This window comes from Ochlerotatus camptorhynchus, unplaced genomic scaffold (genome assembly GCF_037179485.1).
Source record: "Ochlerotatus camptorhynchus isolate MF236.1 unplaced genomic scaffold, CSIRO-AGI_Acam_v1.1 ptg000041l, whole genome shotgun sequence".
Classification (NCBI taxonomy): Eukaryota; Metazoa; Arthropoda; class Insecta; order Diptera; family Culicidae; genus Ochlerotatus; species Ochlerotatus camptorhynchus.
In genome coordinates, this window is record NW_027040532.1 from 285,575 (window position 1) to 305,909 (window position 20,335).

The 20,335-nt window shown below is 41.7% G+C and overlaps 1 protein-coding gene across 1 annotated transcript in view; it reads right to left on the reverse strand.

The window, feature by feature from the left end:
- Positions 1 to 20,335, reverse strand: part of LOC135713688 (uncharacterized) — a 145,180-nt gene that overhangs the window by 42,883 nt on the left and 81,962 nt on the right. The window contains exon 4 of the mRNA XM_065236874.1: positions 12,010 to 12,218. Coding sequence (XP_065092946.1) covers positions 12,010 to 12,218 — 209 coding nt within the window. The remainder of the gene's footprint in view (positions 1 to 12,009; positions 12,219 to 20,335) is intronic.

Below are 20,335 nucleotides of genomic sequence, written 5' to 3' on the forward strand. Positions count from 1 at the left end.
TTCCGGTAGCAAAGGTTTGGCCAGAACGTTCCTTTTCAACCTCCTGGTGGTCATTGTGCAACAACGGATGATGCAAAAAGATGCATCCTTTGATCCCACACGGTTTTTGCTGCCTGCATGATCCATTGTGCTTACGCAGACATTTGCGACACAGCTTTCTCTCTCGTACAACAGCCCACTTTGCAACTAGGCTTAACTCAGCAAATCTTTTGCACTTTGCAACTGACGGACAATGACCTCGGCATGTGATGCATTCTGTCATTGGCGCTGATGATGATCCGTGGATACCCCGAGTCTTTGCAGCTGCTGATCGGGACAGTTCTGATTCTGCTTCAGAGTGGACATTGATAAATCCATCATTCTTTGCTCCACGACTTCTTTGCGTGCTGAACGAAGTTTGCATAACTGAACTAGCATCTTCCGCGATCGAGTACAGCCAATAACTGAAATCAAGCAGATTTGGTGCTGCATTATTTCTGGAATACTTCGCCCAATCCAGCTTCAGCCCAGGAGGAAGACGATCCACTAGCTCACATTTCAAAGACGCATTGTATACGAAATCTTCGACGCCGCATGCCTCTATCGTAGCTACCAAGTTTTCGACCGTCAATGCAAAATTGACAAGAGTGTCGAGTTTTTCCACTTGTGGCGATGGTAATGACCGAATCTTCCTAACTGATGCCTGAACGATTGCTTCTGGTCTTCCATATAGCATTTTCAACGTAGAAATTACACCGATAACGTTGGATGGGTGGAGTAGCCGGCATCGTACAGCATCTAGAGCCTTGCCCTTCAAGCATTTTCGAAGCCGAAGCATGTTTTCTTCGTTGGAGAAGCCACACATCTTCGTTGAAGAGTTGTACATGGAGAAGAACAGCGGCCAATCTTCAGGATTTCCGTAAAACTCCGGTAACTCCTTGGATACAGCCTGACGTGCTGCTAACTGGCTTCGGTTGAGGATGCACACGTTCTCTTCGACATTGCGAGCAGCTGGTTCCGGATTTCCGAAACCCTGGGATGTTGAATCTCCTTGAAGCATTTCATTCCTTGACCCTGAAGGTTGACGATACTGGCTTTCCGGGACGATTGTTGGTTCTGGCCAGAAGTGTTCATTTGGTGCAGCAGGTGGCGGCCGAATGCCCTGAACTCCTGGAGCTGGAGCCACTCGAGGGACTTGCGAATGATGGAACTGGATTCCTGGAGCTGGAGCAGGCCGAAGATCCTGTGGCAGGTAGTTATGTGTTTCTAAAGCTGCAGCTGACCGAAGTACTTGTGGTCGGTAGAACTGGTCTTCTGGAAGCGTGTGCGAAGGCGACCTTCGGAGCAGGCCTTCTGGAACAGGTGCCGGTGGTCGACGGAACTGGACTTCTGGAACTATGGCTGATGGTTGACGGAACTGGACTCCTGGAGCTGTGGCTGGTGGTTGACGGAACTGGACTCCTGGAGCTGTGGCTGGTGGTTGACGGAACTGGGTATCTGGAACAACAGGCTGACGAAATGGCTCCTCTGGAACTGGTGCCGGTGGTCGGCGGAACAGGCTTTCAGGGATCGGTGCTGGAACGGAAGGTTGCATTACACGGCTCCTCAACCTCGGATCCATACGAACGGTCTCTTGAGGCGTTGAACGTTGGTTAGGAACGAAACCATGTAGAGATGATTGCGGTTCCGTCTGCCCCATAGTCGGTGCCTGCTGAATGACAGCTTGCACTTGATCATCGTTCGACTCTTCTTCCACCAGACCGGAATCATAATCTTCACCACACTTTTCCGTATCTCTCAGCCATCCTCTCACTTTGGACATCTCCTCGGATCCTACATCATCATCACTGGCGACAGTTTCATCGTCAGCGTCCTCTTCATCCAAAATGCGGTATTTTTCATCCAAAAACTTTTGTTCCAACTGCTTCTGCTCTTCCAGCTTCTGCAATAGTCGATCGACCTTCCGTTGATTGCTCCGGTTACTGCTTGCCTTTCCGGTGGACTTCTTTGAACTTACAGAGTTGGGGGGTGGATCTACCGGTTGAATCTGCTGGAGCATTGGTGTCTGCTGCTCTTGATGACTTGCGCCGAAATGCATGTATGGACACTTTGGACAAATCCAGCTGTAGTCCGCTATGCCACTAGTCACTTCTACACAAGAGAAATGATACCACTTATCGCAACCATCACACTGCACCATTCTACTAGTATCACGTTCACTACACAACTCGCAATGACTGTACCGAGTTATATGAACGCGTTGGTTCAGATCAAGTCGAGCGTTGGGTCTCGCGTTAACGACAATATTTGACGACCGGACGGGATTGACTTTAGTAGTAGCACTAACCTTTATTTTGGGTATGGCTCCCTTTACATGGGCCTGTCTGGTATTGGCAACGTCAAGATTTACCTGAGGACTAGGAGGGGGAGGAACTACTTTTACCACAGCTGCATCGCTCTTTGCGCCTGTTGCCGATTTCATCGAGTCCTTCGCTCCGCGTTTCGCGTTGGTCACGATAGTGAGACTGTTGATCCCGGCAACTACATCTGCATCGGTTATTGGAGTTCCCGTGTCCTTGTCTGCTGCGCTACCCACATCGCCTGTACCGAAAAGTTGGCTTACCGCACCCATGACAGAACTCAATTCCGACCTGGATCTGGTTGACGATTTGCGAGACATCCTCGACGTGCTTACAAGAATTTTGTAAGATGTTGTGCGGTAGCAAGCGAATCGAGATTTTGTCAATTCAATGTATTCAGTTTTATTGAATTACAAAATTCCTAATATAAATGTCATATTTGAAATTATTTGTAATTAGATTGAGTATGAGATCGTTCCTTACTTGTAGTGATTCTATACCGCTCAACGTTTTAGTCTAAATGTTCAGTCCAAGTTGTAGCTGTATTTCCTGTGTCTAATTAGATCATAACTGTAGTTCATAAGCTTAAACCAACATTTTTAGTTTAATTTTCACCTTCACTTGTCGATTTAACGTAGTTTAAGCACCTTTCTCGGTCTTTTCTTAGGCCGTATCGCAATATTCCTAGGTAATTTTATAATTAGTTTAAGATTTAGTTATACCGCTTTACGTTATTAACCTGCAGTAGCAAAAAATATTTTCTGCCCGAACTCAATCGATAATTCACTAGTATAAGATTGTGTATTTTACTTAATTTAAGAATTCACTAGGTATTCAGCACTAGGTAATTTAGTAATAATTATTCGTAAGCCGGTTGAAGTGCACAGAAAAACTTCGAACAATAGCTTCTGTTGTTTTTCTTCTGGTCTTCCCACTGTCCCATAGACAAAACAATCCTCCGTACGTACGATGGGTGTGGATGGATTCGACCATCTACGTCGACTGTGTGGGGCGTGTGGGGCTTAACGGGCTCGTCAACGTAGCGCAACCAACAATACGCATCAATAGAAAAACATATATCTTGCGAACGATTTGTTTGATTGAGATGGTGTCTTAGAAGAAGTGGCGGACAAGTATTGTGCCAAGAAAAAATAAACACTGTAAAATATTATTATTTTTTTACAAAAAAAATCAAAATTATCAAAACAAATTAAAATTACTCAAATTGCATAGGGGAAATGACGGCTTCGGCATGACAGACTATTTTCGGCAACACAAATTGAAACAATATTTTCACTGGATTTTCTTACGAAAACACTTCGCTGAATGCATGCAAACGATTCTTTATGCTTTCCGCAATTTTTACCACTGAGAAAAAGCAATCTAGCAAGGTTTTCTTGAAATGCAACACACGCACTACAAATTGTAGCTGATTTCGAGTTGCCGATAATAGAACAGCAGATTTACATGCAGTTCAAATGGATCGGTTGCCGAAGAAAAACTGGTTGCCGACAATACTCGCTCACACTATAGAAGATTGGAGCTTTGTAAAAGCATTTCAAAACAGTTTTTGACAATTCTTTCGACTGAAATTGTTAGAGCAGCTGACAACAAAAGATTGTAAACAAACCAATACTGCATATGTGTGCGTTCCTTAGAGAAAAAGGCTATAGAAAGAAGGTCGCTGCTTAGGTTGCCGAGAATACGTAAATTCCCCTATTTGTTTTTTTATTATTTTTTTTATATTTATTTTGTAGTTTAGATAAAGTTTCACCTACTGACACTGTGCATTTTCTGGGCAAATCATAAACAAAAAAGTTATGAATTATTGAAAAAATAAGTATTTTCCAAAATACCACCTAAAGTTATCGAATATCTTTAGAATAGTGTTAATATTAAAACACATCAAATTTACAACAAAAAAGCTCATAATGCTTAAATTAACCAAAGTTGCAATTTTCGAGATACTCGGAGGTTAAAATTCACTTTTCGCATATTTTAAGAAATTTTCACCTTTTTGAGATGTTTACTCAAATTGCATATCTTTTTAAAATATTTTTTATATATTTTTCGTTTGTAGCTTAGGTAAAGAAATACCTATTGACACTGTGTATTTGCTGGGCAAATCATAAACAAAAAAGTAATTAAGTTATAGAAGACAAAAAACATTTTCTACTACATATAATGAAAACATCTCAAAAACACCAGAATATACCTCTCTCAAATTTTTGATATTTTATTTATCGAGTATTGCTTAATTTTTGCTGGAAAAATGTCAGGTTGCGTTTTTTTGCGCTTTAGGAGATATTAAAGTTAAAAAATTGTAGTTTTTTTTCGTTTTTTTTTTTTCAACAATATCTTTAAAATTTGAAGCTTAAACCAGTATTTTTTCACAAAAGTTATATGGTTAAAAGCAAAAAAAACGAAACAGGAAGAAAAAACAATATATTAAAATATTTTTTTTCTTTTACTCCATATAACTCAGAACTGTGGAAAATTTACGTCTCCAAAAGAGCTGTTTATTTTGTCAAGATAAACAACTTTACAGAAGACATCAAGTCTCAAAACCGTCAGAGAAGTTAGATTGTGGCGCCATCTTTGCATTGAGTTTTGAGCTATTTGTTTATGTCAATAGATAGTCCTTATTATGATGAGAAACTTTGCCGGAGACACCAAGTCGCGAAAATGCTTCGTTTCGGAGTTATTAATTTTGCTCCGCCAGATTACATTCCTGGCACAGGATGCACTGCTTCAGATGCTCAGTTTGTTCAAAGTCTCCGTCAGTTCAAAAGTTCAACACATCGACGTAGAGCCTGGTCACATTCTAGACGTAGCATTTGGTTCATTTTGTATAAATACTATTAAGCGATGCATCCATTATGCGAAACGTTCATTATACGAATCGTCCATGATGTAAAATGTACATAATGAAAAAAATAGTCACATCATAAACGTAACATTTAGTCCACTTTATGTATATAATTTAATGAAAAATGTTCATTATGCAAAATTTCCATTATATGAACCGTCCTTATGCGAAACGTCTGTATGTGAAATGGACCCAATGAGGTACAGCGAGAGGTGAGGCAGATCATGAAATATTGTTGTATCAGTAAACCAAAAATTCAACGTAAACGCAATAAGTGCCTAATTTCTTGTATTGTTCAGGGGTTTCACTCGCACAACTTAACCGATTGCTTCACCTCGGTAATCCATGTCAGTGAAATTGACCATCCCCGATTAATACATGTATACGGACAAATATCAACAATGCGAAAAAAGATAAACATTTCCTTAAATTACCCTTTTATCACTCAGCGGCTGTTTATAAAACACATAGCCAGTACGTGTTTTATGGACAGCCCCTGAGTAATAGATCTGGATTGCAACAAAATTTTCTTTTAGTAATGATATCCATATAGGGTAATTGATTCTGGTTGGACCTATCGAAAAACTGATGATGGTTGACCTATTTTTTCAATTGCTAGTTTAGTCAATCTTCGCTATTTTTTTTTTCAAAGACCACTTTACTATCATAAAAAACTCTTTTTCTTCAATTTGCATGGGTGTTTTATTGAAAAAACTTCAAAACGATTGATTTTCAATGTGTTTTCAAAACAGTTCACTTTCCACTCATTTGCTCGTCATCATGCCTTACTTTCAAACAAACAAAAAAGGAATATTTTTTACATTTATTTTTATTTTCATGCAGTAAAATACTGCTTTAAGGTGTAAACAACACGTTAGTAGGCCATTTATCCATTGGTTTCACTAAAATGTTTGAATAATTGACGAAATTCGAATAGATAAATATGATCATGGTTGGACCTACGCATGATGATGGTTGGACCTATGTGTTTCGTAAGACGGCCGCTAGGTGCGCTTCGGTTTGTCTACATCCTTCATGCGCAGCTGATTTGAAATTCGATTTAGTTTTGGCCGAGTGATCAGTTTCTTCGATTGAAAAAATGGCTAAAAAAAGAGTTATACGGTCGAAAATTTTCAAGAGGCTGTTCTTTTAGCAAGAACTAAATCACTTACCGCGTATTAGGCACAGAAAAGGTACAATATTCCGAAAACGACACTTCACGCTAAAATTAAGGGAAGCCACGGCAAGAAATATGGAAGGGAAATAGTGTTGAGTGTTGATTTGGAGAATCAGCTAGCGGATTGGGTTTGTATGTGAGCTGCTTCTGGCTGTGCCAAGACGGCCAAAAAGATCTGGGAAGCTGCTAAAGACCTTGCGTCACTAGTTGGGCGTAAATTTAAAGGAGGAATTCCATCGTCAGGTTGGCTGAAAGGGTAACCGCAGATTTCCGAACTACCACGAAAGCGCCGAAAGAATCTGTTAATATGAATTTACATTAAGCACTTCTCATACACCTTCTATGTGTGAATTAATTTGAAATAAAATGTTAACAAACTAAAAATTGCTAACTGAAACATATTTCCGAAAAAAAACTCCTAGGAGAAAAAAGAACTATAAAACCGGAATTAAGTTCTGATATGCTGTCATTTTAAGCCCCTAAATTTCCCGGAGGCACCCAAAACATGCCCGGAAGTGGCCAATGTGGTCCAAGGCACTCAATTTTGTTATTTATTTATTTATTTATTTATTTATTATTATTATAGTCCATCGGACTTGATAGTCTCAATGAAACACTTAAATCTAAATGTAGTCACTCATTAAAAATTAAAAATTGGCCAACAGCAAACGATGACGAAACATCGAGGCATTGATGTCAAAGTCAAATAGGTCAGAGGCTTCGTTGAATTGATGAATCATGGCGACAAAGGAACTGTTTGCAGCATAGTTGGTTGCATGTACTACTTCATGTAGCAAGGTTCTCGGACGGAGTGTTCGGGCAGGAGCATACAGATTAATTTTGGCCAGTAACTCAGGAACATCATATTCTGCGAGTAAAACTTTAGCAACGAAGACGACCTGCGATATGTTTCGTCGCTTAGCAAGAGTATCCAAACCCAGTAAACGACAGCGGTCAGCATACGGTGGTAAATTCAGCGGGTCACTCCATGGAAGATAGCGCAGTGCGTATCTGACGAATTTGCGTTGAACAGCTTCGAATCGTCCACTCCATACAGCTTGGTAGGGATTCCAAACTACACTCGCGAATTCCAGTAGTGAGCGTACCAATGAACAGTAAAGGGCTTTAAAACACAGAGGATCACGAAATTCCTTAGATATCTTGAACATGAATCCAAGCTGTCGATTAGCTTTGTCGATCGTGGTTGAGAAGTGGCGAGTGTATGTGAGCTTTTCATCCAACATGACACCGAGGTCTTTACCGTGATCGACACGTTGAACTGCAGTTCCAGCAACGTTATAATCAAACAAAATGGCAGTCCTAGTTCGACGAAAACTAATTACGCAGCACTTTGAGACGCACAGGACCATAAAATTACGTTCACACCAATCATTAAAGATTTCAAGAAGGTTTTGTAGTTCTAAACAGTCGGCATAGCCTCAAATGACTAGATAAATCTTCAAGTCATCGGCAAAAAACAATTTACCTCCTCGTAGTAGAATAAACGTTACATCGTTCACAAATAAAGAGAAGAGCATTGGTCCCAAAGTGCTACCCTGTGGAACTCCTGATCTGTTCGAGAAACAGTACGATGAGTAGTTTCCAATGCATACAGTAACTTCACGTTGCACGAGGTACGATCTAAGCCAGCTGCAGAAGGAAACAGAACATCCAATTTTTTCAAGCTTTGCTAGCAGAACGTCGTGCACAATTTTATCAAACGCAGCTTTAAGATCAGTGTAGATGGCATCCACTTGAAGTTTCTTGCATACATTTTCCATACAGAACGACGTAAAGCTGACGAGATTAGTTTCCACGGAGCGGCCAGGAAAGAAACCATATTGACATGTACTTATGTAATGCTTGCAGGAAGCAAACAATCTCTCATTTATCAGCGACTCAAACACCTTAGATTCAACCCCAAGCGAGGTAATCCCACGGTAGTTTTCCACATTGCGTTTGTCTCCTTTCTTGAAAACAGGGAACATAGTAGACCGTTTCCATAGTGCGGGAAATTTCTGTTGACGAAGTGACAGGTTGAAGAGCAAGGACAACGGAGCAGCTAAGATATCGGAGCATTTTTTTAGGACTGCAGATGGAATAACACTCGGACCTGGTGAAAATGATGATTTGGTTTTACTCATCACAGAGAGAACCATTTGTACATCTACGGCAAAAACATCCATGTTTACGATGTCGGTTGGCACATCACGGACGGCTCGCTCAATTTCTGCTTGCGATGGGGAGTCATTCGAGAAGACGCTTAAGAAGTGCCTAGCAAATAGGCTGCATTTGTCCTCAGTTGTCAATGCTACGTCATTGCCGAGAAACATTTTTGACGGCAGTCCAGTTTCCTTCCTCTTAGTATTCACAAACGACCAGAATCCCTTGGGGTGGCATTGCAGATTATGTTGAGTACGAATTACATACCTCTTGTAAAGAAGCTTGTTGTAGTGGCGATAATCATTGCTGGCAATTGAAAAATTTCGCTTGGTAAGGGTACATCGTCGATGAGTGAGAGCACGGAGAGCTCTAGATCGCACTCGTTTCAGGTTGCGGAGAGTAGCGTTAGACCAAGGCGGTTTTCTTGGAGGTTGGCACTTCGGTACTGAAGCACAAACACAGTCGCGCAAAAGGCTATTATAGCGAGCGGCTGCTGTATCGATATCAAGGTCATTCAACACGTTCCAGTTGATCCGGGACAAGGAACGTCTCAGCAAACGGAAATCGGTCTTCCGGAAATTGAGCCGAGTGGCAGTCATGGTTTCATCAAAACGAATTTGAGATCCGTTCGCGATAGATATATCCAAAGCAGGGTGGAAATTGTCAAGAGGAACGATGACATCAGGCGCTTCAACGACGACACAGTCCAGAAGTGCACTTTCGCTAACAAAAACCAAGTCAAGAAAACGAGACTGGAAATTGGGAACAAGGTTTATCTGGCTCAGTCCATGAAAAACCGTGCCGTCAACAAGCAAGCGGCTGGCAGGAGTAGTTGAAGATGCAATCGGATCTGGAAACGCATAACCCTGGCCTGAGGGTGACCAGCTAAGCCCAGGCTGATTAAAATCACCAAGCAGAAGAAGCACATCCGTTATATCAGCCATGGACGATGCAAATTCTGTAGCATCCAGATGAAGCTGCATTGTGGTGCAGTCATGTCGACGTTCAGGGGGAATATACACCGCTCCAATGAGGATGTCCCGCAAAGTGAGGCTGACCTTAATCCAAACCGCTTCAATTGTAGTAAATAGTTCGTTGGAGATTACGCAAGAGGCGAATTCGTTGGAAACAGCGATGAGCACACCACCACCGCGAGTACGAATGCTGTTGGATGAATTACGGTCTAATCTGTAGACAGTAAAAGAGTCACCAAACAGTTGCACTGAATTGATCCTCCCATCGAGCCAAGTTTCCGTGAATACATAAACGTCATATTCCCCGTCAAGCGCAGCCAGATAAACATCGTCCAATTTAGTGATTGATCTTGTTATCGAATGATAGGTTTTATTCCTTCCATGTCAAAATTAGGTCCATGTTCCATATACCCTGGAACTTGTTGCGGCCATATCTCCAAAACCAGTTGACCGATTCCAAAAATATTCGATAGCTTTCAATGGGACCACAATACCTATCTTTTTTTTTTTTTTTTTTTTTTTTTTTTTTTTTTTTTTTTTTTTTTTTTTTTTTTATATAGTTACTTTAACACTCTTGGGTCATTCGTGACTTGTCCGGGGTGAGATTTGAACTCGTGACTTTGGCGTGAGAGGTATGGATGTTAACCACTACGCCGGGGTCGCCACCCCCACAATACCTATAGTTTGACGTTTAAAATTTTCTAAATCGCGTCAATGATTTTCCGAGAACATGAGCCATAGTGAATAGTAAATGCGTGGAAAGTGAACTTTTTTAAAAACGAAGTTAAACTCAAATTTCTTGATTTGATTGAAAAACTGTATAAAAAGGGTTTTTCCATTATACCAATAAGCTCTAAACAAAGTTTTTGAACAAATATGGGCTAAACTAGCATTTGCAAAAATAGGTCCAACCATCATCATATTTTAGGTCCAACCAAGATCAGGATAGGTCCAACCAACATCATAATTCTTTGCTGAATAAAAACCTTTTATAAAATCATTTGTTCATAATATTTAACTTTTTATGTTATTATCAGAAACAAGAAAGGTAGATCTTTCCCCTAATCACGCATTTTTTATAATTATATGTTGAATTCATAAAACAAATACGACATGAATGTTGACGTTGTGTGAAACCGGCTTAATAGGTCCAACCATCATCAGTTACCCTATTTGTTTTTACAATCGCAATTCGGGAATGTCGAGAAATTCTGCATTTCTTTCCCGTTGAACATGTTTTGTAACGATAGCGACCATTCATGTTTACAATTTACCATGAAAGGACATTGTAAATACACCCTGTGCACTGCACATTCAAGTACCCTCTTCAAAACAAAATCTACCGGACAATGGTCCCCCATTTCCGCTTGTCTCAGACAACAAGCGATACTTCAGCAAGCGACAGAGTATACAGCAAATAATTAAAACACAAAAGGAACTTGTTGACAGGAGCGACGTGGAAAAAAAAATCTGCCCGGGGAAGTTAAATTTTAATTTTGATCCCCTTCCTATCTTACTGACCATGGTCATCGTCCGGTACAGTCCTCACTGACGGCAATAAACTCCTAGGATGGGTCAGTAACAGTGAGTGCACCGAAAGCGACAAAACAGCGGAACTGACTCGTTTTGTGCAAATTTCCCGAGTGTCTGGCCCAGAGAGAGAGAGAGAGAAAGAGAGAGAGGGAGATTCGGAGAATGGGCACACCACCCACATATGTTTTGCCTGGGAATCAAATGATAACCATTCACTGGCCCTACTGAGGGCATTCCAGGCTGGAAGATTTGATTGCATTGTTTTCGGTCCTTCCCCCGCAATTATTGTTGTCGGAGTCTATGTGATTTTGCGGTATTCCATAAATGCACGTATAATGGACCTTTTGTCTCATGGCCTTTACTGGCTTAGGGTGAAAATTTAGCACTCCAACAAGCAGCACATCGGGATCAGTTGCAAAACTGTTCGGGAATAAAAAGTTACGAACCGGAAAGTAATAATGGCCCTTCTTCCCTAAGCCCCACCGCAAGCAGTTTGTCCCATTTTTCTCCCGTAACGATCTTTTTCCCATTTGCACCTTTCGACACCTCGAGGGAAAACCTGAAAGTCTCATTTATTTTGAAATTTAAATTAATGCATTCATATGGTGCAATACTGATGATATCGTTACCGAGGTATGCAAATGGTAGATGGAGTCTGTGGCACTCCGCAGGTGAAAAGTTTCACAGATGTATCTCCTTACACTGACTGTGTGGTGACCGCACGCAATTGCTAACGAGTGTTTTACAGTTTCGGTATTTCTGGCCAAGCCATCTGAACAAACCGGTAGCGAAGTGGTTTATAAGCAATAAGTTTCAATTTGAAAGTTTGCCTTTACCTACTGTTTGGCAGAGTTGTTCCAATGGTTCAGTTCGTACCAAAGGAAGGCAACTGGTCATCCCAGGTGACGCAAACCCCCATCAGGTCCTTTGGAAAGAATGCCAAATAACACTTACTTTATCACGCAGACTGCAGTGGTTAACAGCACGCTCGGATGGATTAACGTTCCGGCGCAAATTGTGAGTCCTTTTTCAATTAAAATCACCCGGTAGAGCCAGGGAAGATTCTGCTGTAGTTGCTGCTGCTGATGCTGCCGTACCGAATGAGGTTGGTTAGTTCTGGTTGGGTCCCTGCTGTAGCCCTCGTCGCTCGAAATTGCAATTTGCTGTAGAAAATGAAAAAGAAACACCAGAAAGAACGAATATAAATTAGCATTCCACGTTTATTTCCCCCGCATTGGAGCAACCTTCATTACTATTGCTACTTATGCTACAATATTCCAGGGTACCACTAACTACTGCTGCTGCTGCTGTAGGATGCCGGGACCGAATGTTTCTGCTACTGACCGAAACCAATGATGACCTGGTCAAACCGTTGTCGTCACCCGGAACGGACTCCAAGTGGTAGATAGGATCAAAAGGCAACCCAACTCGCTCCATGATGACGAGGATATGCGATTGCAGAGAGCAAGCTCTAAAATTACTGATGAAAACGTTCATATCCTGACTGACTTTTTGCCCTGAAGGCATCATCAGCATAGCATCAAAGTAAAACGGTATTTCACGTTACACAGACACACACACACGCATCGCGTTTGAGTGTTAATATAAAAAGTTGTGATGAGTGCTAGCTCTGTCGACTAACTATCTTCATTTAGATCACCCGCTTCTGTATGATATGATAAATTACCTCTCCAATTGTTTAACACATACCATTAGAATTGCTAGAATTTTTTTGTTCAGAAAGTTTGATTTGCAAAAAAACGTAATTCAACTTCTGTAGAGTCATAAAAACAAAATAAAATGAGTAGGAACTTTGGAAGGAAAGAATAGGAATAGGAAGAATTGAATAAATAGTCCAGACGTCAAGGTAGACATATATAGTATTAGGTATTAATATTAGGGTAGAAGAAGAAAACCAAAATTAAAACAATGATTGCACTGGATTTTAACAACATCGTCTCTTCGCAAAACGCATTTTTTTAACTATTTTGTTTATTTACTAGACTCAGTCGTGTGTGACACTTTGCGGAGCCAAAAATCCGTAATTTTGGGTACCAATTACTCGTGGCGGGCTCGAGGTTAATGGGTAACAATTTAGATTGGAAGGAGCAAGACAGGAAACAGGTCTCTGAAGCATCCTTCAGATACTACTCTCGAACGGCTGACCAAATCAGGCGTAACATTTGATAACGGCACAAAAGCTTTTGTAAATAAACTTTTTAAGGCCCTTTACACGCAAATCGAAGTACGCTCACGCAAACCAACAACATAATCGGATAGGGGCAACTCTCACTGAAAGTGGTATTAGTTTGCGTGGGCGTACTTTGGTTCGCGTGTTAAGGGCCTTAAAAAGTTTGTTTACAAATGCTTTTCTGCCATTATCAAACATTACGCCTGACATGCTGGTTGGGCAGGGGCAAGTAGCACAGAAACAGGTGGATAATAAGATTGGGACACAATGGCTGGAAAATGTGTGGAAAGGAGGGGATGATCACCTCAAACTCTAACGTCAGACAAACAAAGGAATTCGTAGATCGCCTGCATGTAGGGAAGATCGCGGGTTCCCAATACATCTCTTACTTCACGGAAGGGTTGTCTACCTTGGGCCACTAGGGTATCCAATAGACATGCTCTGGAGGCTTCATTACCCGGGTAATGCCAAACTGCGTGATCAATGTCATCTTAACTTTTTTTTTTTAGCTCTTTATTAAAAAGATTTTTAGCCTATGGCTAGTTCATCTCCGGGATGTCATCATAACCGGTTCTGCACCTACATATATTGCTGTCAACGAGATTTATTCTGTAGAGATGTGCGTCTAGCGAGTAGTGGTTGGACATAAGTCTTGAAATCACGCGAATGAATCCCCGACTTACATCCAGACCTTTGAACCACGCTCTCGAAGAAACGTGAGGAGTAATGGAATGTAACCACCACCCACGATTTTCCACCCCTCCCGGCGACATCCAAAACCCCTGATGTCCCATTTTTAAGAACAGAAGCTTCTTCTTCATCTGGGTTGTTCTCATTTGATAACATTGTGGACGATATCCTTAAGTACCTCAATATTTCTGATCCTCCCAAAAGCATTGTTTTGGCAATGCTTCCTTCTTTGAAGACCCTCTTGAAGCAATTTACATTGAAGTGGCCCCTCCTTGCAGTAACCATTTCCTTCGATGGATAATTTTCCAAACGAGGTCGGGGATTTGATCACTGTCCTACAGTGGAATTGCCGAAGTCTTATTCCTAAATTATACTCTTTTAATTTTTTAGTTCACAATTATGATTGTGATGCATTTGCTCTTTGTGAAACTTGGCTCTCTTCAGATATCGATCTTCCTTTAAATGATTTCAACATTATTCGATTGGATCGTGAGGATTCGCGTGGAGGAGGGGTACTTTTGGGGATCAAAAAGTGCCATTCCTTCTATAGAGTGAATCTTCCACAATTCCCAGGTATTGAAGTTGTCGCCTGTCAGGCTTTTGTTAAAGACAAGAGCCTTTGTATTGCTTCTGTGTATATTCCTCCCCGAGTTTCAATTAATCAAGAACAACTTTCAGATATCTGTTCAGATCTTCCAACTCCTCGGTTGATTATGGAAGATTTTAATTCTCTTGGTACAGGCTGGGGGGAACTGTATGACGACAACCGTTCTACTTTGATGACCTCTGAGATAACTTCAATATGACAAATTCTTAACAATGGCTGGACCATCCTCGAATGGAAGTAAATTAGACCTCACACTTTGCTCTAACTCATTATCGTTTTATTGCATGTAGAATGTGATCCAAGATCCCCAGGGTAGTGATAACTTGCCGATCAAAATTTCGATTGTCAGTGGGTTCAATCCGTCGGAATCCGTTAACGTCGCATACAACCTCACCCGTAATATCGATTGGACAACGTTGAAAACCACGATAGAGGAAGCCGTGTCGTCGGTAGAAGGCCTTCCACCATTGGAGGAATATAACTTCCTCTCCAATCTGATCTTGGACAGCGCACTTCGAGCTCAAACTCGGCCGGTTCCAGGAACGTCTTTTCGTAGGAAACCTCCTACCCCTTGGTGGGACCAGCAATGCACTGAGGTTTATCGTAAAAAGTCCAACGCGTTTAAGCATTTCCGGAAACGCGGAACACCCGAGTATTTCGAAGCGTAAAGGGTGTCCACGATGAAATTGCCACACTATGAAATTGCTCTAACTTTTTAACCGTTGGGTAGAATTTAATGAAAATTTGGGTGGATTTAGTTCATAGTGCATTATTTACATCCTGCAAGTTTTAAAGTCCTGTGATCAAAACTCGCGGAAATGGAGTCGAAAGAACAGCTCGTGCGTGATAAAATCTTGCGCATTCATCACGAGAACAAGGAGCTCTCGCATCGTTCCATCGCTAAAACGTTGGGAATCGCGAATTCCACGGTGTCGCGAGTGATTAAGCGGTTCGAGGAACGGTTGACCACCGATCGGAAGCCCAGAAGTGAAGGAAAAAGTATTCTGTACAAGACCAACAATCACAACCGCGTAGTTGGGGCCTTCAACCGAAATCCGAACGCCTCCGTTAGGGATGTGGCTAAGAAGCTGCACCTAAGCCGAAGTTTTGTCCAGAAGGCCAAAACTAAGGCTGGGCTTCGAACGTTCAAGGTACAAAAGGCCCCTAATCGCGACGAGAAGCAGAACAAGTCCGCCAAAACCCGTTCCAGGAAGTTGTACCTCAACATGCTGACGAAAGTTGAATGCTGCATCATGGACGACGAAACATATGTGAAGGCCGACTTCAAACAGATCCCCGGCAACCTGTTTTTCACGGCCAAGGATAAGTTCAGCGTTCCGGAGCATGTCCGCACTCAGAAGATGTCCAAATTTGCGAAGAAATTCCTGGTTTGGCAAGCCATCTGCACGTGCGGGAAGCGGAGTGCACCTTTCGTGACCCAGGACACGATGAACGGACAGGTGTACATAAAAGAGTGCCTCCAGAAGCGGCTGCTTCCTCTCCTGAAGGCCCACAACGTCCCAACAATCTTCTGGCCGGATTTGGCCTCATGCCACTACTCCAAGGACGTGCTGAAGTGGTATGCGGACAATAAGGTCAATTTCGTGCCGAAAATGTTCAACCCTCCCAACACTCCGGAGCTCCGCCCCATCGAGAAGTACTGGGCGATTATGAAGCAGCACCTTCTTAAACGACCTAAGGTAGTGAAGACAGTCGAGGAACTGAAGAAAGTATGGGTTTACATGCAAAAAACGGTTGATTCACAGGTTGTGCAGAATCTTAAGGCCGGGGTTAAGGCCAAGGTGCGGGCATTTGCGTATGGACTGTAAATAAAATACGAGTAAAATGGTAAAATGAAGTTTAATAGTTATTTCTCAATCCCTGAAAATTTGATGGCAATCGGATGAAAACTCGAATTTTGCGAATCAATTTTGTGTGTGGCAATTTTATCGTGGACACCCTTTACTCGACTCTTGAACACGAACTCAAGAGCCTCATCAAAGCCAAGAAACGTGGATACTGGCGGCAATTCGTGGACGGTTTATCGCGCGAAACGTCGATGAATACGCTTTGGAACGCGGCGCGAAGGATGCGAGTACTTAGAGGAGTAGTTAGATCGATGTCGCGCGAAAAGTATGCCCGTGCCGGCACATTCAATGGTTTGATAAAGACCCATCTGATCAGGAACCGTAATCCAATGCTTAAAGGAACATCGAGGACCTCCATCCAGTTGGATTTTTACCTTCCTTTTAAATAGAGATCAGCTATGGCAGATTATGCACGAATACGGATTTCCGGATAAACTGACGCGATTGGTCAAGGCGACGATGGATCGAGTGATGTGCGTTGTTCGAGTATCGGGGTAAACGAGTCCCTTTGAATCTCGAAGGGGGCTACGGCAAGGTGATGGACTTTCGTGTCTGCTATTCAACATCGCGTTAGAAGGTGTGATCAGAAGAGCTGGGATAGACACGAGTGGCACGATCTTCAGAAAATCCATCCAGCTTCTTGGCTTTGCCGATGACATTGACATCATGGCACGAAACTTTGAGACGATGGCGGAAACGTACATCAGACTGAAGCTAGGCGGATTGGACTTGCCATCAACGCATCAAAGACAAAATACATGAAAGGAAGAGGTTCTAGGGAAGACAATGTTAGCCTCTCACTCCGAATTCAGATTGACGGTGACGAAATCGAGGTGGTCGATGAGTTAGTGTATTTGGGCTCACTGGTGACCGCCGAAAATGATACCAGCAGAGAAATTCAAAGACGCATTATGGCAGGGAATCGTGCCTACTTTGGACTCCGGAGGACGCTCCGGTCGAATAAAATTCGCCGCTGCACTAAGTTGACTGTCTAAAAGACGCTGATTAGACGCGGTGGTCCTCTACGGTCACGAGAACTGGACTATGCTCGTGGAGGACCAACGCGCCCTTGGTTTTTTCGAACGGAAGGTGTTACGTACCATCTACGGTGGAGTGCAGATGGATGACGGAACGTGGAGGAGGCGAATGAACCACGAATTGCACCAGCTGCTGGAAGAACCATCCATCGCCCTCAAATTTTGGGCGACTACGGTGGGCTGGGCACGTCGTAAGAATGCCGCACGACGACCCAGTGAAAATGGTTCTAGAAAGCGACCCAACAGGAACAAGAAGAAGCGACGTACAGTGGGCTAGGTGAATCGACCAAGTAGAAGGCGACCTGCGAACCCTTCGCAGACTACGAGGCTGGCGAACTGTGGCCATGGATCGAGTAGAGTGGAGACGACTTCTTCGGACAGCAGAGGACAACAAGGCCTTAACCTGATTGGTAAGTAAATCTAAATGGATTGTTGTCGCTTTTATCTGTCCAAGTACTGCCTATATTATAAAGAAGGAGTCAACACCAAGAGAAAGAAAGGACATTTGAGTACTTCAGTTTGAATGCTCAAATTATGTCTAAATTTGATTCACTTGCATTATTAATTTTATTGCTTTTAAAGGGCTACTTCAGCGACATATTTCTCAGGTTCTCTGTTGGTATCCAAGTTCCCTGAACATAAGGTTACATTTCTAAATCTTGACTGAGGTTTATTGAACTGGAAGTTTGAACTATCCTTAACTTCTTATAGATTTTCTTAGCTTCTCTTAAGTCTGATGCTGAAGTACCCTAAACGTTTCTGACGGACCTGTGAACCTTTCTAAAGCTCCCTTGATCTTCTCAAAAGAAACTTCATTATGCTCTCCTAAATATCGCTGAGGTACCCTGAATCTATCCGAGGTTCCCTCGACTATAAAGAATTTTCCTGAGCTATTTAGAATGTCACTCAACTTCTCTGAGTTAAGATAATCATCTTTGACGTTAGACGGCCCCGTAGGTTAAGTAAGCATGACTGCATTCTCACTCCAAAGAGTCCGCGTTCATTCCCAATCGAGCTTGTTCTGAGGCGTAAAACCTCTTGTCATGACTTCGAATGGAAGAAAAGTCATTGGTTCAATGGATTCATATCTAGGGTGCAAGTGAAGTTGTCGCCCTTGCGTTGGTTATTGGCACTTACGTGGCGGAACAGAATTAAATGGGAAATAACCAAGGAAAAAACTAAATTACAGTCAGGAATATTTTCTGAAATACATTTAATTTATTTGAAATTCTGTTCTCCTGCAGTTCTTTTTTAAGATCAGATAGTCAAGAAGCTGATGAATAGAAGGAGCTGAGAAGCTCTTAGAAACTTTGATCTGCTTCATGGTGGTAGTACCTTATCCGTAGGACCACATTTGCCCACAGCAGGATATGTTCCGGATTCCTCAGGGAACCAGCTAGAACTAGAATACTACCAAAATCGGCCGCTGATGTGGCACAGTAAATGCGATCAACATTCGATGATAAATCGATTGCCGGTAATACCCTAGTAATCACATTCGCCACGTCAGAAGATATTCCGGAAACATCCCGGTAAAGTATTGAGAAGAAGCAAAGTCGTCTTTCTTATTAAAAAAACCGGTCTAGAAAGTTTCTGTCCTCGGCAAAGACCTTTTGGATGGTGGACAGATTTGATCCGAAATCTTTCACTACGTGACACCAGTGAACTGTTTGTATAAGCTTGATCTTGAGATCTTGACTATCTATGAAGTTGCTATCTCCAGGAAAGTTGTTCTTATGATTAAGGCCTTTAAATCAGTTCAGAGTTTTCTCACTATTTTGCGCTAGTGTGCATGTAATCTTCCGTTATGCGCATATTTTGAGATCCTGGCGATCTACAAAGTTTCTGCGTTAAGAAAAGTTTTTCAGGTGAGTGAATGTCTGAACAAGTAAGATAAAACGACATTGTAAAGTTAACACAATATATGGAACTATCATGAGATAAAAATGTCATTGATAAAGAATATTTAAAAAATTTTGCAGTCACCTTGAAATCTGAAAAATATATTTACAATTGAACACAATAATTTTAATTTTAATTTGTTAAGTGCATCTACAACAATTCATTGATTTACTTTCACTGCAGAATTTTGCAAGTAGTAAACGAAATATGTAATAAAATTCATTAAACTAGTATTCAAAATGCCGTATCGTCAGCATTCACTGCGATTGTTAAATTTCTGACAATAGTGCCAGCAGCTTGTGGGGTCTAGCAGTAAAGCAGCCGTATATTTTGCCAAAGGTGGTATTTAAGTAGAATTTGCTTAGTTGTAGATACTAATTTCAAATAACAGACTAAAGTGGTAGTTTTTATACGATAGATGAGGAGATGAAAGTATAGAATTGATAGTTCCGTTAGAGTACAGCAGTGTGAAAATTGCATATAGAGAGTAGAAAGCGAGCAAGGACAACTTTGGGAAGGTACAAATCAGTTTGATCATCTCTCTTTACCAAACTCCCCCGTTGAAGAGGGATGGTGAGGGGTATTCCTTTCATCTCCTCATCTATCTTATAAATTACTGGCATCACTGTCTCTTCGGTTTGCCTTGAAGTTAATTGAATGTTTTTATGTTGTATTTATATCGTGAGAACCATTTTTATAAATCTGACCGTTTATTTTCCGTGGATGTACTGTGTAGGTCACTGAAGGTCTGTGTCAAAGTGAGCTGCAAACATCAAAACGAACATAAGTGAAAGTGATCTGTTCTGTTTATTTCTTATTGTTCGACCACGTCATTCAATCCACCACGCTGTATCTATCCCAGTACCTATTGTGCAGTGTTCTCACTAGTAGCTGAAGCAAATCATTTCTGGATCAACAATAGAAAAGGGCCCATCAGCATTTGTAAACAAACCGTTCTAAAGCCCTTTCCTCACAAAGCGAAGGC